This window comes from Chelon labrosus, assembly GCF_963514085.1.
Source record: "Chelon labrosus genome assembly, chromosome: 4".
In the NCBI taxonomy this organism is placed as follows: domain Eukaryota; kingdom Metazoa; phylum Chordata; class Actinopteri; order Mugiliformes; family Mugilidae; genus Chelon; species Chelon labrosus.
In genome coordinates this window covers 13,630,160-13,658,087 of record NC_140340.1, presented here as the reverse complement: position 1 = coordinate 13,658,087, position 27,928 = coordinate 13,630,160, and the positions used below count along the sequence as shown (strand labels likewise).

At 42.2% G+C, this 27,928-nt stretch overlaps 2 protein-coding genes across 4 annotated transcripts in view; one reads left to right on the top strand and one right to left on the bottom strand.

The window, feature by feature from the left end:
- atg7 (ATG7 autophagy related 7 homolog) overlaps positions 1 to 20,255 on the top strand; it is a 66,077-nt gene extending 45,822 nt beyond the window's left edge. For all 3 annotated transcript variants that reach the window (XM_084542793.1, XM_084542791.1, XM_084542792.1), the window contains one exon: positions 19,132 to 20,255. In XM_084542793.1, the coding sequence (XP_084398919.1) occupies positions 19,132 to 19,164 (33 nt within the window). In that variant the 3' untranslated portion in view covers positions 19,165 to 20,255. The remainder of the gene's footprint in view (positions 1 to 19,131) is intronic.
- A 352-nt stretch (positions 20,256 to 20,607) lies between these two features.
- Positions 20,608 to 27,928, bottom strand: part of vgll4b (vestigial-like family member 4b) — a 17,416-nt gene continuing 10,095 nt past the window's right edge. Inside the window, 4 exon segments of the mRNA XM_084542795.1 lie at positions 20,608 to 25,539; positions 26,260 to 26,315; positions 26,317 to 26,378; positions 26,720 to 26,987. Coding sequence (XP_084398921.1) covers positions 25,283 to 25,539; positions 26,260 to 26,315; positions 26,317 to 26,378; positions 26,720 to 26,987 — 643 coding nt within the window. The 3' untranslated portion in view covers positions 20,608 to 25,282.

The following is a 27,928-nucleotide window of genomic DNA, read 5'->3' as shown; positions in this document are numbered from 1 at the left end:
AGAGAAAGAAAGAAACTGCTCTGATTTCATAATTTTCATTCTCTTGAAGAGTATTTGTCACGTGTGTGCATTCATGCCTATATTCATACGTGCATGCATTTGTGCCTGTGCCCATGGGGCTCTTCTAGTGTTTGATTGCTGCTCTGACCACACGTCACTTGGCTTTGACTCATAGTTCTAATTAAACCTAGGGCAGGTCTGAACTGGCAGCACACACACACACAGCCTCTGAAGTTGATCTGTTTTTGCCATTTGGTTAGTTGCACACTCAAAACGGTTCATTAGGTAGAGTTCATACTGCTTGAACACATGCGCACACACACGCTAATGCCTCACCAGGGGCAAATGAACTAAATCAGGTCTTCAACTTGCTTATTTGTGACCCAGAAATAAGTTGTCATCCTCATTTCGGCCATTAACAAACAGACAAGGAAATTTTTTATATAATGTTGTTCGTTCGGTTTTCAAAGGTACATGCCTGAGAAGTCCTTTAAATGGCCTTGAACACATTTTTACCCTTTTTTCTTTTTTAAATGATGAAAACCTTGTTGCATTGTGAAACACTTGCATGACTCACAAATTTGTTGATAAGCACCATTGTACAGGAAGTGTGTCAAAGGGAAATAGGGGGAGCAGTAAGGGATCAGGGGGACCTCCAGGGGGAGAGAGGAAGAGGGAAAGGAAGTGGGCGACTGACAGACAGAGAGAAAAAACAGAAAAGGAGAGGGAAGCTGTCGGAACGAGAGAAAAACTAAACTTTTAAGAGTGATGAGAATTCAGGAGAGGGGATATGTCAGTTGTTTGACAAAATTATGTTTAAGGGCTTTGCCTAGAAAGGGTTTAGTCCTAAGAAGAAGTCAGTAAGCAGTTCAGAGAATGGCAGATGTGAGGTTAAAATGGCTAAATATTTAAAGGAAAGAGTTGAGGACACGGAGGAAGACTTGTCCCGAAAAAGAGAGCGAGCAGTCTGTCTGTCTCTCAGGAGAAACAACAAGACCCAGCTGTTGCTCTGCAGGCCACCACACCCAGCCGAGAGAGACTCCATTTGTTGTTGTAGCTGGCCTTTACGACTCTGGGAGAAAAGGGGGAGTCGGTGGTGGCAGAGGAGTCTGACTAATTTAAAGTAAGGACAAGAAAAATGGGGTTGAGTAGCAAACGTCCTCCCTTTATTAGGAAATTGTAGAAGGAGAGAAAACTTCCTGGTTTTCTCTGTTGTGAAGTTTGGTTCCAACGGTTGTTATCTGGGACGAGTGTCGAGATTGCCGGTGTTTTGTTTGATTACCCTAAGACTGAAGAGTTTATCATAACATAGCCGGGGGACGTGACCTCAGCTGGGACCTGAACGCTAACTCTGTTCCCACCACAGCTCCTCTAAATCCCCTCAGACCACTTTTACTCCCAGCAGTGTTGTCCTTCACTTTCCCTCTGATGCTATCTTCCTATCTTCAACCTTTTGCCCCTCTCAGGTTTCATCTTTCGTCTCCTGTCACTCATTGTTCCTTAGCTCCAAATGTAATCATTTTAACGGCATTTGCAACCGACCGTACAGGTAGAGCAGTGCAAGTTACAAGGAGACTCCATCATCCTTGACATGAGTCTGTTGACAAGTTCTTCTGCACATGTGGACAACAAGTTGTGTAAAGCCTCTGGAGTTGTTGAGGAAGCTGTGTGAAGTCTGGAAGACCTCCTCGAGCAATGACACTCGAGTCATCGTCAGCTGGCTCTGAGAGTTAAAAGTTGCGGGTGCCCGGCCTTGGTGAGGAAGAAGAAGGGATGGAATAAACAAGATGAGAATCTTTCTGGTTCTATTCAGTCGAGAGTCGAAGAGTGTTACTGAAGTGAAGTTTTTCTTCCTGAAAGGACTTGAACTTTATTCTCTAAACAGGTTTTTTCTGTCTTGCCACATAGTCTACTTGTTTGTGCCTTTCACCAGCATTGTTGGCTAAACAATTAAAAATGACAGTAGTTCTTTAGTCTCGGTGAAGTTATTCTAATAAGAGAGTTTTTACATGGATTCTATAGTAAATTGTCTTATAAGATCTATATGTTTGCATGCCCCAAAACACAAATTAGTTTGACATGTGCAAACTGGTACTACCGCTGCATCTGCCGGAAATAAAACGGAAGAAGAGGAAGAGTCTTTTCCCCCCCCCCAACTTAATTTACAACACCGAATTCATTCATTATTAAAAGATGACCCAGATGAACTCACTGCTTTGTCCATCTTTTTGATTACTTGTTTGCACAACTCATTGTTTTGCTACCTCCATGTCACTGCCCCTCCTGGAAACCTGTCACATTATATGATACAGATATAATTTATTTATTCCAGCCAGATCGAAACGATCAGATCAAGCATTTACATGGTTACAAGGCACTAATATTTTCCTGTTCAGTATATTACCAATATATTACACCACCCCTCTAAATCTGATTCCCTCTGATCAGGCCAGTATGATCTGACTGAGGCATTATTGTTCTGATTAATATTGGAACATAGCCAGCAGGTGACATCTTCCTTCATTATGATGACCATATCATTGCCATTTATTTGCAGTCACTCCTTCATATACACCTAGATGCTGTATATACTCACAGCCCACGTGTGAAAAATGTCTCCAACAAATACGCAGTTTAAAACCATCTGTCTCAAACAATCACTTCATCCAAACTTTGAATTTTTGAAGCCTTTTCATAGATTTTCAGTTTGTTCAGTTTAGAAACAAATACACAAATATGTATTACTAAAAATACTATTATTACTACTACTCCTGTGAGCATGTAGAGCCATAAAGTCGACTCATGCCGTGATTCACGCGAAGTCATTGTTACTGGCTTCAGTGTTAATGTGCGTGTATGGGTCAGATTTTTATCTAACCCGTTGCACAGGACATGTGTTACTGAGAGGGCCGATTAAGTTAGTACGATCCCCTCCTCTTCCTGTTCCTCCACCCATCCCCTTTTCCTCTTCCTGTCTCAAGTCCCAGTGAATAGAACATGTGCCCATGCACAAACAACTACACATCGTGTTCACTGCGTTCCCTCCCTCTGGGATCTGGAGGCCTGGAACAATGAGGACACCAGAGAGAACACGGAGGGTCGCTGCAGGAAATGGAAGAGCACAAAATGATCTTTTAAAAGTCAGGAGGGGGGAAGCTGACTAAATCTGTCTAGACGTACAGGTATACATTTGATGTGGAAAGTGGTTTTTGTGCTTCAGTGCGGTACCACTTGGCTATTGCAACACTGTCCGTTCTGTAGAAATAGTAGGCTGTCGAGGCCCTGAGATGTTTCTGAATCATAGTTAGTGGGTACAAGCTGTCATGTGTGTGAAATTTTCTAAATTTGAACAGTTCCCAGTTTTGGGAAACTGCATCCAAGCTGGACACACCTACCAATACAGCCTCAACTCTGGATCTCACAGTTCCCAGCATCTTACATCCACTCTCCGCATCTGGAACTACTTTATCAAATGAGTGTTTTCTCTGCAAAGCAATATTAGCCAAAGCTCTGCTTATTGTGTGTACTTGTATATGCTGCCTGGAGACATTACTTTATTAAACAGAAGGAATTAGGAGCTTCAGAGTTCTTCTGTAGTATGTTTTCACTGCGGCTTTGGATAGCCTGAATTGGTAATGAGCATGAATAAAGACTGACAATGCAGCATACTCAGAAAAGTGACTCACAAGGGCGAACAGCTGAAAAATGTCACTGTGGGAATATTTTACAGATTAGTCATTTTGAAGTCCAGATTTTTTTTGGATTATAGAAAAAAAAAGGCCTGATCAGAGGAACGAGGAGAAATAGATTTCAACTTAAGTTATATCCATAGACCGTGTTAAAGAAGTGAACGTAGCCTCCGGGTCTGAAGTTTGAAGCCATTGCAAGTGGCCAAGAAGATGGCCGTCCTTCTCGTACATGCCTTTAATGTATCATGTCAGTAGACTTTTTTCCAATGAGTTCATTGTCTTAATCTCTACTTTCAAGTCTTTTTCAACAAATAAAATGAGTCATTTTATAAATTCCGAATCTAGGGTGAAACAGCTACCATAAGGTGCATGGGGGAGGAAAAGAAATCGTAGAAAGGTCAAGACACGTGCTGCTGAAGTTTTGACCTTTCTATCTTAAAATGGGACAAAGTGGCTCATGCGCTGGTCGCTACCATCTATTAGCTCCGCATAGTGTCCTCTACCCAGATCCACCCCTCGCCCCTCTCCAGCTCCGCCCTGTCGTCATGTTAGGTTGCAAAAAAAAACAAGATGGCTTCAAAAAATAGACCTCAAACGAGTATGACGCCACAGTGGCTACGTCTGCTTCTTTTATAAGATCTATGCTTATATCTCTCACTATAAAGATTGTTTATTCACTATTAATGAGCTTAGTTTGACCTGCAATTTACATCTTGACATCTCTTTATTTCTATACAGGATGCACCATATAGATTTTATTTTATTTACTTATTTATTTATTTATTTGCATTTTACTGCATCATCCCTTTATTTGTTCTGTTCTTTTTTTTTTTTTTTACAGTAGAACAAAAGTGTAGCGCGTTCATTCACCTGCATTTTCTACTGCCTGATTTGTTTAAGATTAAAGGCTCATCTCATTCACTTCATTTTCAAAAAAACTTAACTCCAGACACCTCTGCCAAGTCTCAGAGGCCCAGATTGGATGTGGCTGATTTCACTTAATCTGAATGTGCAACGTCCAACTACCTGCGCAGGACAAATCTCTATGTGGCAAACTAATAGTTGGAGCACCCAGGTTTTCTTTTTCTCTTACTGCTCCTCTTCTGCTGTATCCCACGTTTGAGAAAGACCCACCCTCTTTTATTTTCCTGACTTTGCCTGAACGCTCCTGACCTTTTCACCCCACTTTAAGACGTCTGTCAGCCGGTGAAACCACCGTTCGCTGCAGATTCCCGCCACATTGTGCAGGAATGTCTGAGGGGAGCCCAGGAATGTAGCCGGGAATGCAGCATTCTGCAGCTACAGCTGGTGTTACGTTGAGCCGCATGAGGTCACTTTCTCTGCTGAAAGTGGGCATGCACTGAACATGCACCCGTCGGCGTCTGCTTGTGTAGATTTGCATTATGTGTTGTACGTGCGTGTGTGTGTGTGTGAGCGATCATTTAAGTGTGTCACTGGAAGAGGACACAAACAAATGAGGGTATAACACTCTTAATCCTACTTGATCTTTTCACTGGAACACGACACATAGTCTTTCCAGACAAAGATTAACTGTAAAGATTTGTTTAGCCAAATTATATTCCCGGCACTGTTTTCCTCCATAAAGAGAATAAGTCATAATGTTGCTGATGTTGATGTGTAAATCGTGGGGCTCTGAGGGCCCTTTCAAAAGCGTTGCTCCTTCTGGTAGTTCACGGTGGATTTTGAGGTCTGCTTTGAGTCAGCCCCTTTTCAGTTTCTCTTTCTTGACGGGACGACTCGATGTTTTCCTCCAGAATCTTCTACTATTAAGTGGAATCCTGCATCTGTGTAGTGTTTTGTGCTCCACTGGCCGCCGCACCAAACACCAAAGCGGAATATTTCCAACCCCATGCTTAACAGTTGGCAAGGTGTTCCTTTCATCAAATGCTGGCCCTTTTTTTTTTTGTCCAAACATACCTTTGATGATTGTGGCTGACTTCATCTGTCCACAGAGCACGTTTTCCGAAATGACTCTGGCTCATCCAGATGTTTGTGAACTAACACTGCACATTAGAGCATTACAACACCACTCCTGTGTCAGCCAAACCTTCCTGCAGCTTTTTTGCCATCAGGGTTTTGCTTTGACTTTTGTGCTCAGCAGGCGTGCAGTTTTATATGACCATTTCCTTGATCTTCCAGATGTCTTCTTGACTTTTCGCAGTTTCCCTCTTTGACATTTCTTAAAGACATTTTGGACAGTGGAAATTGCAAACTGGAAGCGCTTTGATATGTTGTTTTTTTTTTAATAGCCTTCCTTTTCTTTGTAGGCGTCAATTAGCTTCATTTTCTGATCTTCGCTCAGCCCCTTCAAACAACGTTTGAAGAGTCAGAGAAATTATTCGCTCCACAATTATTTTCAGCTGATAATTATAATGGCAATCCTTGAACTACCTTTCAAGTCTAAGCAATTCACTTAAGGTCTGCTGGGTTAAGGAAGTTCTGAGAATTGAGTAGAAGTGAACTCAACCTTTTGCACGTGCCACAGTTTCTTGTCCTTTTACATAAAATCCCAAGATCTTGCTAAAAGCTGTACTCTCATCCTCAGGGTACGACTACCAGACACGTGTTTCAGGAGATGAGTCTGGTGTTATATATAATAATAACCAAAGAGCCGTCTGACACATGATGTAATATTTTAAGGGATCAGTAGAGACGGCGGCGCAGGGCATGCAGACGAGGCCAAGACGTTACATAAATGAATAAATCTGCTGAGCTTTGAGGCCCGGCGCTGCGAGCACGTGCACACGCACTGGGATAGAAATGGTCCACGGAGATCTGCTGTCTTGCAGAGCCACATACAGAAACCCTGACATGCCTCCAATGACAGCAGCACATGCAGCACTTCCTTCCCGGCGACAGGTGCCGCCTCAGCTGGACAGGGTGTCACAGGATGGGTGACATCTCTGGCAGCCCTGTCCTGCCGCCTGTCACAGTTATTCTTGGTAATAAACAGAACACTGTGGAATAAATGTGTGTTTTGCTTTCCAAATGTCAGCAACAGTTTGGTATTTCATGTAGACCTGACATGCTGCAATGCACACGAATAATAAAATGTTCCCTTTATTATTTATTTGCACATATACTGTAAATTAAACTTGAGCTAAATACAAAAAGCAGCATGCTAACAGGCTCACAGTGACACGTGGACACTAGTATTCTGGTAATAATCAAAATATTAGCCCAGTCAGAAAAAAAAAAAATCCTTACGTAACCACCACAATAAGAACAGACTGGATCAGAAGGAGTCTCCAATCACACTGAGATGGGCGGTGTAACCCACTGATTATCCATTCAGTGGGAAAACATTTGTGTCTAATAGCCGTGTAAACACTTGACCCAATCATTTCTCTCTGGCTCTAATGAATCCCTTCTTCCTGTGCATGCTTGCACCACGAGGGGCAACCATTAAGTGACGTGACGAATTTCTGGGAGGGACAGAAACATATAGGTGGCAAAACAAGTTGTTCAAATAGGTGACGGAATCGATGCGTGGTGCCTCTTTCTGTTGATAATACACTTAGTAAAATAAGCTTCTTCTTTGTTCAATTTCTGGCAAATGCATCGCTCCTCAAAGAGCTGAACCACTTTGTAAAAAAGGTTGTAGTTCAAATGTTGCACAAGTTATATTGGCAATTCCAACGTAACTCTTTCCCTGTTACTCTTTGAAAGAGAAGGGCCGTGTAAACGTAGCCAAGGACAAAGCCAGCATGATGATGTTAAGCATGTTCAAACTGATTATAGTGCTAGATTAAAAAAAAAATAATAATAATGGTAACACAAGATGAAAGGTCAAGATATGTTAGTTTATAGGGACCTTTCCATTCATACAAACCCAAGTACTGGTATAGTTCAGTGCTCACTATGAAGGGCAGTGTTTCAGTGAATGCAACAAATAAGAGACAAGCCGACAGGATGATTGTGTGTGGCATGAAAATGTGGCAAGAAATCCATCCAAACAGTATTACAGAGATTGAATTGAGCCCATAATGAAGATATTTTTCTTCTTTCCCAGTCAAAAGCTCAAAGATAAGCCAGTTAGCAGTTATCTCTTCCGCCAAATCTGAGGTGGCTTTATCTCTGCTGTCTTGTGTACTTGAATGTTTCACAGCTGAGTACCGGGAAACTGAGGGCCTGTCCACACAGAAACGCAAAAACGCAGAAACGCAGAAGTTTTGCATCGTTTTGGCCGATCGTCCACACGTATCCTGTAAACGCATAGCCCTAAAACGCACTTTTCTGAAAACGGGTCCCAGGGTGGAGAAATTCGCAAACGCACCTCTTGCGTTTCTGTGTAGACAGACAGAAACGGAGAAAACGATGATGTCATCGCCACACCCCTCGAGCAGCTTTCCACCTCCCGCGAGACGTCTCATAGCAACATCAACAACAATGGCGGACTACATGCTAGTTTTCCTGCTGGAGAAGATATTGAGCCTATTAGGGTTACTAGGGCAAAATATCACGCTCCTGTGCCACCACGCTGAGCAAAAAACGCGATTTGTAAACAGCGCTCAAGATTTGTGCGCATGCTCCGCCTCTTCCTCTCCGTTTTTGGTGAATTTCTGAAACTGAAACAGCGCCACCTATAGGCCTGGAATATGAAGTAGCGTTTTCGGTCGTGCTGAAACGGATCTGTGTGGACGCGGATATTTCTTGAAACGATGCCATCGAAAACGGAGAGGGAAAAGACCGTTTTCGTATGTGTGGACGTGGCCTGAATCCTCCCGAGATACAGCGCCCACAAGATACATTATTTATTTACATCAACCAGCCTGAAACCCACAACGTATTTGTTTGTGAGGGTGTGGGTGCGAGTGAGATTAACATGTGCATGCGTAATGTCACTGTGACCGGTTACGTACACGTGGATCACTGGACATGAAAACAATTGCAGCATTATGAGGTCGGCACACACGTAAACACACACACACAGACACACACACACCTGCTTTTGTTGTCAGTGTTTAGGTCAAGTGTGTTTTCTGGGTATTGAGTTTTCCCAGTGAGTGGATTGTGGTTAGCGGAGAGGTCAGCCATGAAAGATGGAGAAATTAGTATGGGCAGTAACGTGAAACGATTTGGCGGCCGCCAAAATGTTGTGAGTTGAAAACAATTTCACACTTGCATGTTTATTTTATGTATTGGCTTTTTTTCACATATGAGTTCGCATTGCTTTCATCTTAGAAGTCACAGTGTGGGTCTTTCCTCCTCTTCTGGATGTGAAACCTGCCCTCGGGGATGTGAGGGATGAAAGGGGAAGCCCCCCACTCTCATTAACATAAATCATCTACTGCATCCCCCTGGCTAACAGATATTAGACCACATGCTAAAAGAAACAAACATTTTTGCGGCCAACACCCCTCGGTGGTGTTTGAACTAACTACCCTACATCAGACCAATGGATTTAGCCGACACCAAAAGTGAATAACACAGTGGCACAGTGGCAATTTTGAATGACTGCGTAGCAAAACTTTGGTAAATCAAATTTCTTTTGCCTAAGACATCAGCGGTTTTTTGAAAATACAAATACGGGATATGAACAACTCTGTGCCAAAGCTTCGATTTGTGATATTAAGAATCAAAAACTTTTTTTGGACTTGCCCCTAACAGTTTAACTTTACTCGTGTGTTTCAATTCAGAGTAGAGCTGAATAAATCCCCGTTGAGCCATGGACCTCTTTATGTAGTCTAGATGTGATTACAATTTTACACTTTAGTCTTGTATAAACAGCTAAGTCTGTCCAACCAGTTGGAACCAGTAGCATTTCCACCACGGCACATGACTTTATCCCCCCCAATAAGTTACAAAGAAATCCAGTCCAGATATGGTTCAGTACTGAGGTTCGGCACAGACTATCTGGTAATGTGAGGCTTTTACCGTCATGATTTTGTGATTAGTTTTCCTGGGTTTCTGTTTCCTGTTTTATTTTGTTAAGTTCTTGATTTCCTGTTTTGTGTTACTCCCTGTGTTTTCCCCCTTTTGATTAGGTCATTGGTTTCTCCTTGTGTCCTGTCTTGATTTGTGTCACCTGTGTCTCGTCATCCCTCTGTCCCCTGTGTGTATATATAGCCCTGCCTTCCCCTTTGCTCTCTGCGATGTCGTGCTCGTCACATGTTCTACAAGTCCCATAGTTTTGTCTCTTCTTGTTTAGCTCAAGCCTTGATTCTAGTCACTTGTCATAGCTTTTTGTTTTCTCATGGTTTAGAATCGTCAAGTTCATAGTTTATGTTTCAAAGAAGTTTCGTCAAGTGAAGATTTCCTGCCTCGTCTGCAGTGCCTTTGGTTTTGTCTGTTTTTTTTTTTTTTTGTTAATTAAATACCTTTTTGCCTACACCTGGCGCAGCCCGTTCAGTCCTGCATCTGGGTCCTAATCCCCTTTACCTCGCAACCTGACTTGACATTTACAGACTTAACATTAACATTACTATGGATGTGTTAGAGTTGATCTACTCCAGACCAATCTTACCTGAGCATCGTGGCTTTGAAAATATTTAAATAGTGGCCACCTCTGCGTGAATGAATGGATTTACATTTCCATGTCTGAAAAAGACTTTGAGTTTCATCATCTATCTAGCGAGCAGCTTTACTGAGCTGTGTTTTCTTTAGCTTTCTTTAGCTTTGTAAAATCTCTCATGAACTAGCCAAGATCATGAGGATGAAACAGACATTCGGTTCCCTAACTTTTCTTCCCCAACCAGCAGTCACTGATGTCTCCAGCAGCCGTAAACCACATCACTCTGTGTGGTCCTCTAATTGCATATCAGATGGAGCCAGTCTCCATGATGAAAGCTTGACTTTGCGCTTTGTGCTTTGGTGTCAGTTCTAATATGTAAAACAGATGTGTGTTTAATAGCGGAGCCCATCAGTGGTTGTGTAGCGCTGCCTACTTGAATGGCTTTGGAGGTTGGATTCCCACTGGGGCCACCCGCACTTCGGATGTATTCCTGTAAGAAGGCTGAGTCTTTTGAATGAGCTCGCCGGAGGAGCAACAGTCCTGAACCATGCGCTTGAAAGCGGCGATGCCAATGAAATGACAGCGACCTGAAAAGTTGCTTCTTGAAGAAAATGTGATTCCAGACGGCCAATCCTCTCGTTCTGGCTTCACTTTTCCAGAAGCCGTGCTTTGACCCAGGCCTGCAGAGTGGTAAATAGCGCTAAAGACTCTCATGCTGAGGCTTGTGTTGTATTTGTAGGGGGGGAGCAGTAATCAGCAGCAGCAGAGACTTGGCTGCGATTTCACCAGCCTCAGCTTCCAGCTAAAACCCCCTCTATCTGATCAGATCCCAGCCTCGTTTCAACAACTAGCCTGGATTATACTTGTCATATCAGCTGGAGCCTAACTGATTACGAACACAAACACATTCACACGATGATTACATGCAGCTTACTGCACTTTATGAAACATCCAGCAATCCTGTCTTTCAACCTGCAGTGACTCAAGGTCTTGATGTGATAAGGCTGCTTCAAAGTTAAAGATGTGTTGTCGATTGTGTTTCTGCCAATCCCTTTGAGGTGCTGTCATGGTGTGTGTGTTTAGTATTGAGGTCAGCAAGTCAGAACAGATATAATTCAAACTACAGATGCAACTAACAATTAGTTTTATTGTTCTTCAAATTAATTTTTTGTATAATTAAATTTTCACATTTTCACAGTAACTGCTAAGTCCTGTCGACAATGCTGTTTACAGTGCTGGCAGCAACTGAGTTACCACATAATCCTGTATCTCTTGGTCATATGGTTGTCATATGACTATCAAAAAGTTGTATGACCAGGTTTTATGGAGCTTCTGACAATCCCAAGCTCACCTAATATCTTAGCTAGCCAGTTTGTAACGGAGGCCCTGTTCAGACCTTGCATTAACGTCAGACCTGAGCAATCCAATCGCAAGTGTCTAGCTTTTAGTGCTTGGGTTCACACCTGGCATTACAATGCGTCTCCACATGCGTCCTCAGCCAGCTCTTCAGATCAGATCTCAGTTCCGCGCTCTGTATGGAAAGAAAACCAACATCATTTGGGGCGCGGTACAATCTTTTAACAGGATCACTGCCGCTGTTTCAGAACCACAAACAGCTCTGTTTTTTTATGTGTGCGTCTTGATTTGGACAAGTTATTATTTATTGATCTTTTATAACTCTAACCCTGAAAGCTTTCATATGCAGCACAACTCCAGTAATGAAGGTAAATAAAGACACTGGTGATTATTGAGGAAATAGTAACTCAACTCCATGCGGCTCCTTATACATCGACATGATCGCATCAATAATTAACCACATGTTGATGTGTTATTTAATGATAGAATCACATGTAGTGTACTCATATAAGATCCTTTAATTAGTTTATTCTTCTATAGATTTATTTATTTATTATATAACAGCTACAATAACAGAACAGTTCACTACCACTTCCAAAGGAATGCACACAAATGACAACCCAGACCACCTCCAAATGCGACCTCAATACATCCTGGGTGAGTTCACACGTGTATTAAGCTGGTCATTTGTGATCGGATTCCCCAGGACGGATGTTAAGAGCTGAACGGGGCCAGAGAAGTTACTGCTCACGTTTGCATTTCCAATGAGTCAACATTAGCCCAGCCTTGGGTCAACTTATCGCAGACAGCGGGCGACTCATCATTGGTCAGTTATCACAGAAACTATTGAACCTTATCATAATGGTGCAATCAGGCAGTTTGACCACTCCACTTCAGAAAAGGTACTTAGCCAGAGTCTTGTAATGGCCATCAGGCCGTGTTCCCCCGGCTATTATTAGTGGGATGTTGAGCCAGAGACGAAATGTTTTTACCAACACATACAGTCCCTGACAAAAGTCTTGTCACTTATCCATTTTGTAGAAACAACAGTTTATAACCTGACTTTTAATTAATCCATTGGTTTTAGAAATGGCTCATATGAAAGCTAAAACCCTCCCAAATTATGTTTGATATACTAAAATAAATTTGCTTCACTGAAGAAAGATTGATCATTTAATGAACACAGAAAGGTCAGATTTTGGCAAGACAAAAGTCTTGTCGCTTGGGTACAAGTTGACCCTAAGTGCCCCTCAAATATATGTATTATCAATTTGTTTTACAAGCAATGGCTAATTACAATCCCAACAGCTTTTGAAATAATGTTTTGGTGCCAAACAAAACTGCTGAAAAGCATTCTAACGTTCACAGCTTGGTAAAGCCCACTGAGTCAGTTTTTGCAAAGACAAAAGTCTTGTCGATTGTCATATGATGCACCCAATCCTAGATTACAGCCTCAAAGAATAAGAAAAAGATTTGAAGAGACTGGAGATGTTTTTGACAAGCCCAGGTCCGGCAGACCCCGCAAGACAACTGCTCTGGAGGACCGTTTGTTGGCTCGAAAATCCAAGGCCAGCCCCTTTTCCACTGCAGCAGAGCTCCACCAGGCCTTGTCACCTCAAGTCCCCGTGTCAACCAGAACAGTTTGTAGAATTCTGTCTCGAAATGGCCCAGAAACTAAAATCTTCATGCTAAAAGGATGGACGCTGGAAAAGTGGCAGAAGGTGGATTTCTCAGATGAATCTTCGGTTGAATTACATCACAGCCGCCGCAAATATTGCAGGAGACCTACTGGAGCTCGCATGGATCCGAGATTCACCCAGAAAACAGTTAAATTTGGTGGCGGAAAAATCATGGTCTGGGGTTACATCCAGTATGGGGGTGTGCGAGAGATTTGCAGGGTGGAAGGCAATATCAATAGCGTAAAATATCAAGAAGTATTAGCTACCTCTTACATTCCCAACCATAAAAGGGGTCAAATTTTGCAGCAGGATGGTGCTCCATCGCATACTTCCATCTCTAAATCAAAGTTCCTCAAGGCGAAGAAGATCAAGGTGCTCCAGGACTGGCCAGCCCAGTCACCAGACATGAACATCATTGAGCATGTCTGGGGAAGATGAAAGAGGAAGCATGGAAGACGAAACCAAAGCATCTTGATGAACTCTGGGAGGCATGTAAGACTGCTTTCTTTGCTATTCCTGATGACTTCATCAATAAATTGTATGAATCATTGTCGAACCGCATGGATGCAGTCCTTCAAGCTCATGGAAGTCATACAAGATATTAAATATGGATCTCACAGCACCAGTACTTCATTCACTGATGTTATGCATCATATTTTTGTATTTGAAGTAAATGATTTGTTCAATTTTCACATTACTTTCTGTAGGCGACAAAACTTTTGTCTTGCCAAAATCTGACCTTTCTGTGTTCATTAAATGATCAATCTTTCTTCAGTGAAGCAAATTTATTTTAGTATATCAAACATAATTTGGGAGGGTTTTAGCTTTCATATGAGCCATTTCTAAAACCAATGGATTAATTAAAAGTCAGGTTATAAACTGTTGTTTCTACAAAATGGATAAGTGACAAGACTTTTGTCAGGGACTGTATGTCTCTGCAAAGCTTAGCTTTAACAAGTGAGTTAAATGCTAAAGTTATACTTCAAAAAACATGCTATTTGAAAATTTAATGTTTCTTTGCACAGTGGCGTGGTGGTTAGCACTGATGCCTCACAACAAGAAGGTTCCGGGTTCGAGTCCAGGCCGACTGGGGCCTTTTTGTGTGGAGTTTGCATGTTCTCCCTGTGTCTGCATGGGTTCTCTCCAGTTACTCCAGCTTCCTCCCACTGTCCAAAGACATGCTCGTTAGGTTCACTGGTGATTCTAAATTGGCCGTAGATGTGCACGTGAGTGAATGGTGACCTGTCCAGGGTGTGCCCCGCCTCTCGTCCGGTGACGGATAGTCCCCCGACCCTTCACAGGACAAGCAGTTACAGAAAATGAATGAAGATGAACTTTCATTAGATCTTACATTAGAGCAGACGCACTGGCACTTGCTCTCATCGTCTTCATCACGTGAAGAAATCAAATACTTGATAGGCCGTCTACGCCTACCTACAGTTCCTAAGCTTTAATTGAAGTGTTTTGAAGAGAAGTTCAGAGAAGAAACGGTCTAAAAAAAGGAAAAACAAACAAACACATAATCCTTAAATTAGGGAATGAGAGTATTTTTTACCCAGTTACTAATCATTCTAGCATTAAGTCAGCCCTTCTTAAAATAAATGATTAGATTAGATTTCTCGTTTATCACAGGTTCACATTCAGGTTTTCAGTATCTGTTAACTTATAATAACAGAAGTTAGTGAAATCAATAAGCTCCCTTAATGGGCCGAGCTGTGAAATGGTTTATTTTGATCGTGGCTTTACAGAAATCTGCTTGTGCGTTGCAGCAATGGAGGTAAATGGCTGAGAAACATCCAAAGTATTCAGTCGTGCTTGAGAGAGTGTAGTAAAGTTGTTGGCTTCAGTTTGCCGGAGCTATTCATGTTACATAAGGTCTACCCCCGCCACCCACCCACACTAATCCCCCCCCCCCCATGTCCAACCCCTTTCCATTTTGCACAAAAGATTTCACGCAAGCACAAACACACACACACACACACACACACACACACACACGGCATCAGTGCACGGCATGGCAGTCGTCCAGAGAGGGGCTCCAGTGTCGCTCCGATTCAAAGAGCTCTGTGCTTGCTGCCCTTTTGATGGCTGCTCCACAGCAGCAGTGGAGCAGAAGTGCAGATATGAATTGGTCCCTGATTCTTCACACTGCCCTGCAACTACCTTTAAAGTTTCTTTAAAATTTTTTTAAAAAAGCCTTGTGAGAATTTGAGAGAGGCAACTGTAGAACCGTTGAACCTGCTGCTGGACGGGTTTGACAACTTTTCTGGCCACATGAGCTCTCAACACTTGTCATTGTGTGCTAGAACCTCCCTATTGACACAAGTACGTCGGGTAAATCTAAGGCAAAAACTGCTCTGAGTATGTTGTTGGCAAAGTTATTTTTACTTGAGAAACCCAGTGTGTCAATAATGTGTTTTCAGCTACAACTAGATGGGAATTAACATTGCTCCGGCAGAAAAATCTTGAATCCTTCAGAGCTTAAGGAGCTTAAGGATCGCTCTTTTAGTTCAGTACTCCGGGAATTACTGTTGAATACTTCAGTAGATGCTATGATGCATTAAATTTTGTGTTTCTTTATGAGTGAAAGATGAGAAAATCGCTGCTAATCTCACATCTTTGTGTTAAGTAAGAGGTGGAGACAAGATGTGGTAAACCGAGCTTAACTGGTGTGAAGCCTTCAGTTTGGAGCTGTCCGAGGGGAAAAAAGAAAACCTACCTCTTTACACTTCTTTACTCCATGTCGCACCACCTTGTTTGCTCCATCCAGACTCTAACAATAATCCTAAAATCACATTGGACAGGAGTTTCATTGTGCGGCTAGTCCTTGGTCAATATCAGCCAGGCAGGCACAGTAAGGTTAGAGTCTTACAGTCACAGAGATGTTGCCAGGTTTGATACCAGTGTTCTTCAACACAGGCATAATGTGAAGATGTTGCAAAGGCGGAAGGATAAACTGGTGTGGGCCGAGAAAGGTGCAGCAAAGAAGCACGAGTTGCAGCTTTTGCGCACTTGAGTAAAAGAAAAAAAAACATAATGTGTTAAATATAAAGTAATCTCAATAAAAGATATCTGGATATGAACGCAGAGTGATAAACTGTCATCAGACTGTGGGTTCAGAGATTTCCGCTAATGTAAAGGAAACATTTCCTAATGTCTCCGGTTTAAAACTGAAAGCGTTTAAAAGCATTCAACTGGAAAAACACAAGTCATAGGAAATGCAGCGTGCTTTGGGAGTGAGCTTAGCACTTAGCTTAGCGCTATCGCTCATCAGCAGTCCATCAACAAAGCAAGACAAGGCTCATGTTTCATGGTTTTCTTTTCTTCCTTTTTTTTTCTGTACGTCAGTTGGAAATATTCCAGGGAGTAAAAGAACAACAGGGAACAGCCACAGTGATCTGTTAGACGAAGAGCTGCACACCTCCAACTCCTTTAGTGCACAGCTTAGAATCAGGTCATGATTGCAAACGGTGGCCAATTATTCTGTGACGTCTTTGTTTCATAACTTTCATAAAAATAGGCCAGTCTCAGTTTTAATGAGGCTGACGTGCAGCAAAGTTTGAACCGGTTGCAGTACAGATAATTGAAAGCTCGTACGTGTGCTATCGAGGACAGATTTTGAGCAGAAGTGTCATTACCGACCCTTCCGTGCTGAGCGTGCCCATGCAGCACAGCAGGTACTATAATACTGTCTATGCAAGTAATGTCTTCTTCTGATTGGTCTGACACTGAAGCACAACTTCTAAGCAAAATGTAAGTATTTAGAAAAGAAAACTCTGTCCTTGTTATCAGTGTTGTATGGTCTCGGGATTTGTCAGTAAATCTGTAAAGAAAAAAGACCAATTATCAGAAGATTTCTCGCTGGCACTTGTTGATACAAATTCAAGCTTGTAAGCCTTAATTTTCACTTTTATATTCAATTATCACTTTAGTTTAAAGCTGAAACTGTTTGTTGAAGAACATTAAAACCTTTTGACACTTCACTGTCTCACAGAACGCTACAGGAAATCTCTCCTGCCTTATGCCGTCCGTCTGTATAAGTCCTCATCGGTCTGCACATGGTTGTTTGGTTATTAGTTGTAAATTTGTTTAATTTCATTGCAATTTCATTTCTTTTCATTTCTTTTTTAATATTCACGACCCTGTGACCCAAAAAAGCTGAGCTCCCCAAAATTAAACACTTCCACGCGGTCGGGTGCAGGCTTTTTCAGCGTAGAAGAATCAGTCGTGTTTCATCCTCCGTGGTAACCTCAGCATGTCCTCTGTGACGGGTTGGAGGACGAACTCGACATCCTGCCAGTTTGAAAACCTGGGAATGCGACGAGGATGGATTAATAAAATAATAATAATCATCTTAATTGTTGTCACTCTCCACAACTCCACGTGTTCACCAAAAGCTTTTTGATCAGTTTAATAAGGCTTCACCTAAACAAGTCACATTTGAGCTCTTTGACTTGTGAAGCGGCTCGTTCGGAGGAATGCAGCGCGTATGTGCCAGGGCTGTGTGTGCGCGAGCCCTCGGAGCCGTGTGTGTGTAACATTCCTGACGGTGTTAGCGGTATGTGAATTACGTCTTACGGAGCGAGAATGTGAAGAATCCGCTGCCATGAGAAGGCCGCTGTTGTTTACTGACACACTATTGCAAAGGAGGTTCCTCTGCTTGTGTTTGTATGTGGGTCACTTCCTGGTGAGAGGGAGCTCTCAGCAGTGGCTGGGAGTAACGGTTTTCAAAGCTCTTATACAACTGGTGCGTGGAGCCAGAGAATGAGAGCTGCAGGCTCCTTGTTTACTCTCAGGTGCATCTTGTTGTGACTTCCTGATCACTTGTTCAGATCCTGTTTATCCGTCTCGTCCCGGTGATAAACTGTGTGGCTACTGTTAGAAGTATTATATAAGCCAGTGTATGGTTTAAACTCTTTGACCTAAATCAGCGAGCTGTTTTTGTCACATTTGAGGAAACATGAGTACAACAAAAACTCTTGTAAGATCGGGAAATACTTTTTTAAAAGTTTTTCACTTTGATTTGTTCAGTTCTGGATCAGTTAGGCACAGTGGCTGAAAATAATTTCACTACTGAAGCTAAATGAAGCTCTTATTAGGGATGAACTGACATTACAGTGACTGCTTCACAGTATGTACAACGATCAGCCACAACATTAAAACCACTGACAGGAGAAGTAAATAACGTTGACCACCTTGTGACAATTCAATGTTCTGCTATGATTTTGTGCACAGGCACACGCACAAAAATCGGTTTAGGAACAACTAAAAAAAACATGAAGAATGTCCTAAAAAATTCACTAGATCCCAAACTGATCAAGTATCTGTGGGATGATCCACAGAGGCCCCTCCCATCAACCCATAGGACCCGAAGACCCAAATCAATATTTAGAACTTGCCCCAGTTCTTCTTTAGATCTCAGACGTCTGAATGTCTTCTGTCTCCCAGACTGACTCCACAAAGCGGAGATGAAAAACTTGCAGGACTCTTTGTTCTTCCTGTTCTTTATGGGTGGTTGTGGCCCAGGTGGTAGAGCGGGTTGTCTGTTAACCGCGGGGTTAACGGTCCAATCCCTGTCCTTGGGCAAGACACGGAAGTTGCTCTCAGTGGCGGGCGAAACACCTGGCACATGGTTATGGTCTGCCATTGATGTGGGAGTGAGTGTGTATGTGTGTGTGTGCGTGAACACTGTAAACCATTCACCATGTGACCATATCTTTGGCCTCATGCCTCACTGATGCTGCTGCACGATAAATGAGAAACAAAACTAAAAAACGATACGTGCCTGAAGTTTAATCTTAACCTTTCAGCTCTCAGACACTGTTCTGTCCAGCTACCCAGACTCTGCTTCTTATATGTATTACAACAGCCTGCTGTAAATGTTAGTAGTTTATTCCAGCCTTGAATATCTTCTTGTGTTTTGTCTCATCAGATCTGGGATATGAGCGATGACGAGAGCATCTGAAGGACTGGAGGAACAAACCCCGAGCCGCAGAAGGACTCCGCACTCCACACACACACATATATATATATATATATATATATATGTATTTTTTTCTTCTGAAGTGAACCTCTCCATGTACAAAAAGAACGAATTTTTCACGTAATCAAAACCAAGTACCTTTTCAGAGGACCAGCTGAAAAGCTTAAGCATTTCTCATAAAGTCTTCACTATGATACAAGAGCACTGAGCAGTAATATGGTCAGGTTTAGACAGGGGAATAATTAGATCGCTTTTATTGCTGCAGTATTCAGTTTTTCAGCGTCACCAGAAACAGGAGGAGAGCTCGAACGTGGTGATCTTTTACATTATGTGTACAGCGTGTTAGAACATGGCTGCTCCTAACAGTGAGTCTTCAGTCACACTTTAAGTCCCTTGTCTAAGAAGCTTCACTTAATAGCCACACTTTCATTCCCTCCCACCGTCTCTCCATCAACACATTTAATGGGTTTACTTAAGAGTTCTTTGGCAAGGCACCGGCAACATCTGCTCACTCATTCAAGTCAGGAAAAAAGCTGAGCTCCGGATAAATTATGAAAAAGCCAAAACAGAGTTGACAGTTCAGCAAGTCCATCCGTCTTCTTGTCTGTTTACCGGAGACTGTGATGCATACAGTACGGCTGATACTGAAGCCAGCCCTGAAGGGTTTTCTCTGAGGAAACCTGCGCACAGATGTTACTGTACAGTTTCTGAAATGATTTACGGTCACTGGAACTTAATCAGAATGAGCCAGTGGAGAAACTCTTGGTCGGTTTGTTTGTGTTGCGCCGATGCATGTTTGTTCAGTTTCAGTTTCTTACTCTGTGTTACGTGTCTGATCTGCTAATGAGTGCAATTATCAGTGTAATTTCAGCTACAGCTTGGGTATTTATGGCAGAGAATGGAGCAACCTGAGATGTATTTCAGAGTTTGAGATACAAGTCAGAATTGTGATGATTGTGCAACATAAATCAGTTTATTTGTTCTCAGATTCTGAGTGATTCTTCTCTGAGCTGCTATTGTTTAGCTAATTCTCGTCTGTAAACTGAAAACTGGATTAAAAGTCTTTATTACTGTTTGTGTCGACATCTTTGAGTTTTCTATCACCCTTATACTTCACTACTGGAGACGTTGTGACCGTGGCTAACATTAACAATGGCTCAGTCTCCCAGTAAGAGACATGACTCAGATTCCTCTAAGTGGAACGCAGCCATCATTCAGATGCCTGTTCTTCACCCGATGTGTCAAAATATCCGCAGAGGTTTATGGGTAATTCAGATGTTTGCAAATTCCTCTGGATTTTATTGCGTTACACTCAATTTAGCCCCATCCTTCCAAAAGCAATTTCGCCCCTTTTCTGTCATGTCTATGAACCATTAGCCGATCACACTGCCACGGTTACAAGACAAAGGCCCAGGCAATCAGTCGGTGGTTTAAAAGCACTTTATTGTTCATCAAGGCTACTTTACGTACAAAAAAGGTGGCCTGCCAAAACCTTTTCAGTAGGAGGAGACACAGAGCCACAAACTGTCATTTTTCTTGAAAGAATTTTTCTTACAGTTCAGAGTATTACTACCACTAAGTACATGCTACTTCCACTTCAAAAAAATAATAATTAAAAAAAAAAAAAAAGACCCAGAAAATATGTCAGAGTAAAGATCAACTCCTCTTTGATTTATCTGTTCGATTTAACTTCATTATAGATGACAAATGGCATCCACAAATGGGAACTGTGACGACAGATTCAGGGATGTCATTCCTGGAGATTATTTGCTATGTAAGTTTAGCTCAACAAATGTTTTCCAGTGGACTGATTTTATATCATTTGTAGCTCACTTCCCATCCGTTGCCCAAAAACTTTCAAAACCCACAGTTTATATTGTTTACATGCAGCGGTGGACTGTACCTGCCTGCTAGCAAAAGACTTATGTTGGTTTTAATGTGCATGTTCAATGGAAATGATTTGGGAAAAGGGCCAGCAACATACACTGGGCTAGTGGCAAAAAACATTATGTTCCATCTATACAAACAAAATGCCCAAAAAGAATAATATCTTTTTGCTCATTAGTTAAACCTTTGTTCATATGTCTCATTAGTCAGGTGATCTAACGCAAATGAAATGATTGCAGAACGATGGGGACCAATGGAAGTAGCGATTGTCACCAACACACCTGTGGCTTGTTGTGGTTTCATACGTTTACTGTGTTCCTGCACTTGAACCTTTACTCTAACAAGACGAACTCTATAAACAAAAAAGATCAACTTTTTCACAAAAAAAGAAAATGCAATGATTACAATATAAGGACAGGGAAAAACAACAATTAAATAGCTACATATCATTAACAAATTAATTGTTCCTCAAAAAATACCTACGATTTTTTTCTCTGTACATTCGTTACGCACAGCGTAATGATGGTCTTATAGTTACCTATTATAAAAAAGTTTTGTTTTTTTTTATTAAGTGATTTTCCTACAGTGTGTAGGGAGTGTGTGCCGAAGCATAAAGAGAGCCTCCTACCTACAGGGTGGTAGTGAAATGATAATGAGAAAGAATAATAATAGAAAAACACAGTTATCTGGACACCAAACCCTTTTTCCCTCGTGTTTTCTAACTACATGTCATCTAAGTCGGGGCCAACCGAATCTGAGAGGAGGGGAAGGCTGTGAAGAATCACTGTGACCTTAAAAGACTTTCAGTGGCAGGTGAACGTCTCCTTGCTCACAGGTTGCGCTTTCAAAAGCTCAGCTCCTGAAGCTCAGCCTCTCCCCAAACCTGCCTGCCAAAACTCACAATCCAAACCACTCTAAACCGCTCACAGAAAGCACATGTAGATTCTTTGTTATGGAGGTTGATTCACTTGCAGTGGACTGAGTCAAAATCTGGGGATCAGACTACACTGATTTAATAGCTGAGGATGGAATGTGTGGACAATGTCAGCGCGGGGACATGAAATGATTGCGTACGTCTGTTACAGAGCGATGAACTTTTCTAAGCTCTAAATGTCCTCAAAAACACTGTGGCGTGAATGCCTGGTTGTTCCTTTATCACACAGTATGGCCACTTTGCTTGATGGCAACGGACACCTTTGTAGTTCTGGTAAAGACACAAGAGATGCTGTCAGCAGGAACTCTGGGACGAGCGACCCTGGTTTTTAGCTCGGTCTGTTGATGTGGAGATAATGAGTGTGTAGAAATCCTGTACAGAGTTCCCTACGGGAGGAATGTATGCCACCTTGGCGCAGGTTCTTTTTCAGAGTAAAACTTCCTCAGGCCGCAGTGGTTTAACTGCAGAAACAAAACAACGCCGTACAGAAAAGAAAGCACTGAAATACAAAATTACAGTCTGGACACCAAGAGGAGCACAAAAAAGTCAGCGGATGATGGTTGAAAGAGCTGCGACATGACACCATAACTTCAGGAAACTAAAATATCAGCTGAGTTTTGTTTGCTTGCATCAGTCTGTGAGGTCTGGTATTTTTCTAATGTTTTTTGCTTTCTGATGTAACATTTTTAAGTGATTACCAACTCTTGGTTCCCCGAGGCATCATAGCCTGTCAGCTCCTCACCCACCGACCCCTGTGTTAGGATATGTGTGTAAAGGCGATTTCACGATGGCGGGTTTAGATGCTTTAGGGGAAAACCCCGCTGACAAATTTGTGTCGATTTGGTGTCTCAGCTCAGTCACGCTGAAGGTCGTAGCATCCTGTACCACCGATGGATCAACATCTTAAGAAAACCTTTAGGAGCTGTGTATCTCAAAGCCAAACCGAACACCACAACGATGAATGCTCCGCGTCACGGAGGAGCTAAACCGTTTGTCGTGCCGAGATGGTTTTGAGAAACAACGCGTTTATCAGTTAACAGAGCCTGTCCGGAGGCTGTCCCACTAGAGCTGTTTGTTACCATACTGATATTAATGGAAAACAAAAATACAAAATTGTAATAACAACAATAACAATAATAATATGGAGTACAACTGACCCAGCAGTGAGTGTATAGTGTCTATGTCTGTTACTGACAACGAAAGAAGTAACAACTAACGTCTGAACAAAAACAAGGCTAATAGTAGTTAAGTTTGAAATGCTAAACACACTAATAGATACCAGCTATTAAAAAAAAAAAAAAAAAAGAAACAACATGCATCTGTAAAAGCATTAATTTACCCTTAAATCCTTGTAGAAATCTACCAAACCACAGTGTGTAGGAGAGGGAGGGAAGGATAGCAGGGTGTGAGCCAAATATAATTACAACACCCATGTTCAAAGAGTCAAAAAAAAAACAAAAGAAAAAAAAAAACAAAGGTATGTTTGAAGAGATCTGAATAATCTTCTCTCCCCCGGTCGAGAAACCAGACTTTTTGTTTTGTTTTTTCAACCACAAAGTGACATGCAGCGTCATCTGTCCCCTCATCACTGTCAGCAGTTAAGCCTGTGGAACACATCAAAGCACATTGTTCAGCAAAGCCCAACCTTCAACACGCTGCAGGTTGCTGGACTGCGTTTTCAGCCCTAATCTCCTCTCATTATGGCCGGGACGTCCCGTCAACACCAGTTAGCTGACTGATAACCTGACTGTGCTTGTAAAACTGAACGGCAACTATTTTACGTGAAGCACTTTTGTTCGCTGGACGCGGATCGACACCGTTTGATTCCCGCGATGTGGCTTGAAGCAGAGCTGGGCGCTGCGATACGTTTATTATCCGCATATATTTTGAATATTTAACTTCAGTTTGCTCATTTAACTTTTAGTGGTAGGTTTAGACCAAATCAACAAGTTATAACAGAGGCTGACAATGAGTGTGCGCTTCTTTGCTGATGATTAATGCTTATAACAGTATCCATGGTGATGGAAGTTGAAGAACGGCCTGTTCTCTCCACAATTTATCGGTTTATTTATACCTCTGCTCTCAATACAGAGGGCTCTACATGCACACAGACGCTCTTGTCGTGAAGCGCTGGTGGGGACGGATCAGTTTAGTTAATGTGGATGAAGCACAACTGTTTTTGCAACAGCACATCTCAGATTTTACATCTTCTTTTATCATAGAAGCATGTGTTTTTAATTTAACAGCTGCACTACTGAAGGTGCAGTTACAGTTAAGACTCATTTTATAGCAGGACACGCATATCATGTGGCACTGCCCAACGCCGCTGCTGTGTATGTTCCATTTTTAATAAATAGTTTAGGTAATACTGGGGCAGGAGTGAAACTGCGCCTAGTTTGATTAAAAACTAGAGTGAAGGAGAGATCCAGCTAAATTTGGATAATATCTGAACGCGACAAAATAGAGTTATCAGTCCCAGTGTGTTCAGGGCCAGACTACAAAACTGACATAACACCCTTTACCCTCGGCAGTAGTGCAAATCAGACCAAGTCCATCACATAAGTATAAACATACAGTAACAAAACCACCAGAACACATACACAGGACAGAGATGGAGAGAGTGTGAAAGAAGCTAAAACGGGGTGAGGCGATTACAAGATGGCATTTAGTTGTTTTGTTTTTGAGGTGGCCATTGACTGACATCAGTCTCTGATGTTTCTTTGGTAGCACAGTCAGGTGGTTCGTGATTATTTTCCCCCAAAGTGTTTCTCGCTTATTTTTTCTTTCAAACATCGGGCATCTCATAATGCAGAAGCAGTACACAAAACTACTGTTAAAGGAAAAAAAACAAACAAACAAACAAAAAGTAAATTATTAATTAAAACGCCACCTTTCCTCTCTCTTTCTCTTTATGTACATATAACTACAAACAATTGCTCAGCTCCAAGCTTGACATGCAGGGATGATGAATGAATGGAAGGAGCAAGCTGATGCTCCAGTCGAGTCCCAAGTTGAGCCCTCATCACTGAATACTGTCTGGCATTAGCATACCAAATGACAGAAGGGAAAAGTGACCGTGTCGTTATTGCTTGATCGATCCTCTCTGAGTCCACAGTGGGTGAGTGGGCTTGAGGGTTTTGGATGTTTTTTAGCAGACCAGCAGGCAGGCATTCCCTCTGGGATGCTGGTGACAGACAAAAGTTATAGGGATGTGGATGATGGAGCCGGGATGATGATTGGGTGGGGGGGGGGGGGGGGCAGGGGCAGATCCCTTCCTCTTCAGGAAACAAGAGAAGGGGAATGGTTGTGATTGACCATGTGACTGTCGGGAGAGGAGTTTGGGCTGCTGCCGGACGATGAGGGACTCCCCTTGTTTTTGATCTGCAGCCAGGTTTCACCTAGTGCCTTGGCAAAGTGGTCGTCCACAGAGCCTGTGATGGACACCGAGTTGGTGGCAGTGGGTTCAGGCTCCTTGTAGTTCTTCCCGAGGCTGCGACGGAAATGTTCCTCAATCACAGGATCACAGGCTGTGTTAGCTAATGCAAGAGAGGAGAGGGTTTTTAAGTTTCCATTTGGATAACGAAAAAAAAAAGAAACATCCCATAAATTCCCTTGTATAATGGTCAGTGGGCAATTTATTGCTTAACATCAGTTTAAACTTTGGTAATATGCATTTTAGGTCAATGGAAAAATACTAACTCCAACATCAACTTCAATTTTCATTGCAGTTTTTTCTAATTTTAAATCACCATCTTAAATTTCACTGTTAACCTCAATGAGATCATAGAGATTTCACTGGGATCATAAAAACAGCCACAGTAAAGTTATCAACCCACAGAAAACATGACACTCACAGACAAGACAAATAAAGCAGACATGTGTTTGGCTGAGTCCTCAAGTGAATTTTTAAGTGCAGAGATAGCAGACAAGACTGTAAATTAGACATGCTGAGACTCCATAACAATTCATGTACAGAAACTCTTGAGACTCGCTGACAGAAAACTGGGATGTCTTTTTTAGCATCTCTAGTTAGAGATACCTCTCTCTGGAGGGTAATTTGCTATTTCAATTTCCCATAAACTGTACTGGATGGGAAATTAGTTTGCTTCCAAAATTATACTGACATTTACAGACAAATGCAGCCAGTACAGGTCACTTGGTAATAATCAAATTGAATTAATTGCGGAGAACAGAATATTTAGAACTGGGACATCAGTAGTCTGTCTGTACTGATGCTCTTGCACAAGTGAACTTACTGTTGATTCTCTTGTAGTTGTTAGCGAGGTTGGAGCAGCCATTGTGGGGAGACTGGACAGTGAGACAGGTTGCAGTTACGGTTGTTGGCTGGGGCACATGTTATCACTGAAGGACGATTCTGAAACGTGACAACAAAATTCAGAGTTAATTGTCAATTAAACAAGAAAAAGATGCAAGAATAATAACTACAAAACAAACACGTAAAATAATGGACCAAAAACAAGTTCCAAGTTTGCAGGAGAAATAGTGATTCAGTGACCACAAGAATTTTACAGCATTTTTCTGCAATGAAGCCAAAATGAAATGTCTACTCTGCACCAACAAGGGAGCGAGGCTAAGGGAAGCACATCAAACACACCGTGTGTGGGGGACCTACCCTACCAGATTTGAGGCTTCTCTTGACAATTTGAGAAAAATGTGGTCAGTGTAAGAACCAAAGAAACAGGATGTGCATGTTACCTGCTGACGTTCCACAGCACTGACTGTGTGTGGCACTGCAGCCATGGCTGCTGTGCTACTGCGTGCTGACTCCACCATGCTGTTTTTGGTAAGCGCTAGTGGCTGGTCCATGCTGGCTAAGCTGGCCAGGTGGTGGTGGTGGTGGTGGGTGTGGCTGTACAGGTGGTTGCTGTGGACTCCCAGAGGACTGGGCACCACCACACGCTCAATGGGGCTCCTGCTCCGGTCCTTGGAGACAGCAGAGCTGCGATAGTCTCCATTAGGTTTCCTACGAAGCCAGGACAGAAGGTCACATTAGTAATCCTGTTCATTCAGGTTTTTTTTTTTTTGGTGTATTTGGAATCATTGCTATTTACTACTGAAAACATTTACTACATTTGCATTTCTTAAAAAAACCCAAGGTTATCAAAAACAACAGTATCTGTGAGGGATGAGCTCAAAAGAAAACAAGATGAGGAAAAAACTAGTGGCAAACTGTGCCTTGGGGTAAAAAAGGGAAAGAGGAAAAACATACACAGGGGAGAGAAAGATTAAGACCAAGAGAAAAGAAATGACTCAGATAAACAGAATAAAATAACGTGGAAAAAGAGTGTCAAACACTGGGGCCCTGTGGCAAAAAGCTATAAATACTGACCGAACACACACTCATGCACTCAGATTGCTGAAGGTTTGATAAGACCATTTGGTACAGCCCGAACACAGGCTCACACACACACTCTCTGAGGAAGGAACACTCTTCTAACTTTATCCAACATGGATGGACTCCAAACTTATCTCTGCACAGTGGGACAAATGGGCATGAAGTTCAAAGCTCTAAAGTGGTTTCCTCAGTACAGCAAACCAACTTTATCTCTCCAGTGAGTCTGTAGCTAGCTGCACTTACTGCTGTCAGATGAGCCTTCCTGCTAAATCCTGCAGGGCCAATGCGGCATTTAGACACACTTTCCCTTTACTTTTGTTCCGAAACACGCTGGCCACACTCACAACCATGAGCTGAAAAATAAAGGTGGAAAATGAGGGACTACGCTGGTCACTCATTTTCTACAAGAAACGGACTTACTTCCCACTGCAACGAAATCTCTCTCCAAACTGTGAGCTCTTATTTTAATCGTTAAAAAAGCAGAGATAATGATAAGCCATTAGTAACAACCGTTTAACACAACACAGATTTGGCCTTTTTTTCCAGCTCCCAGCTGATGATAATGACTT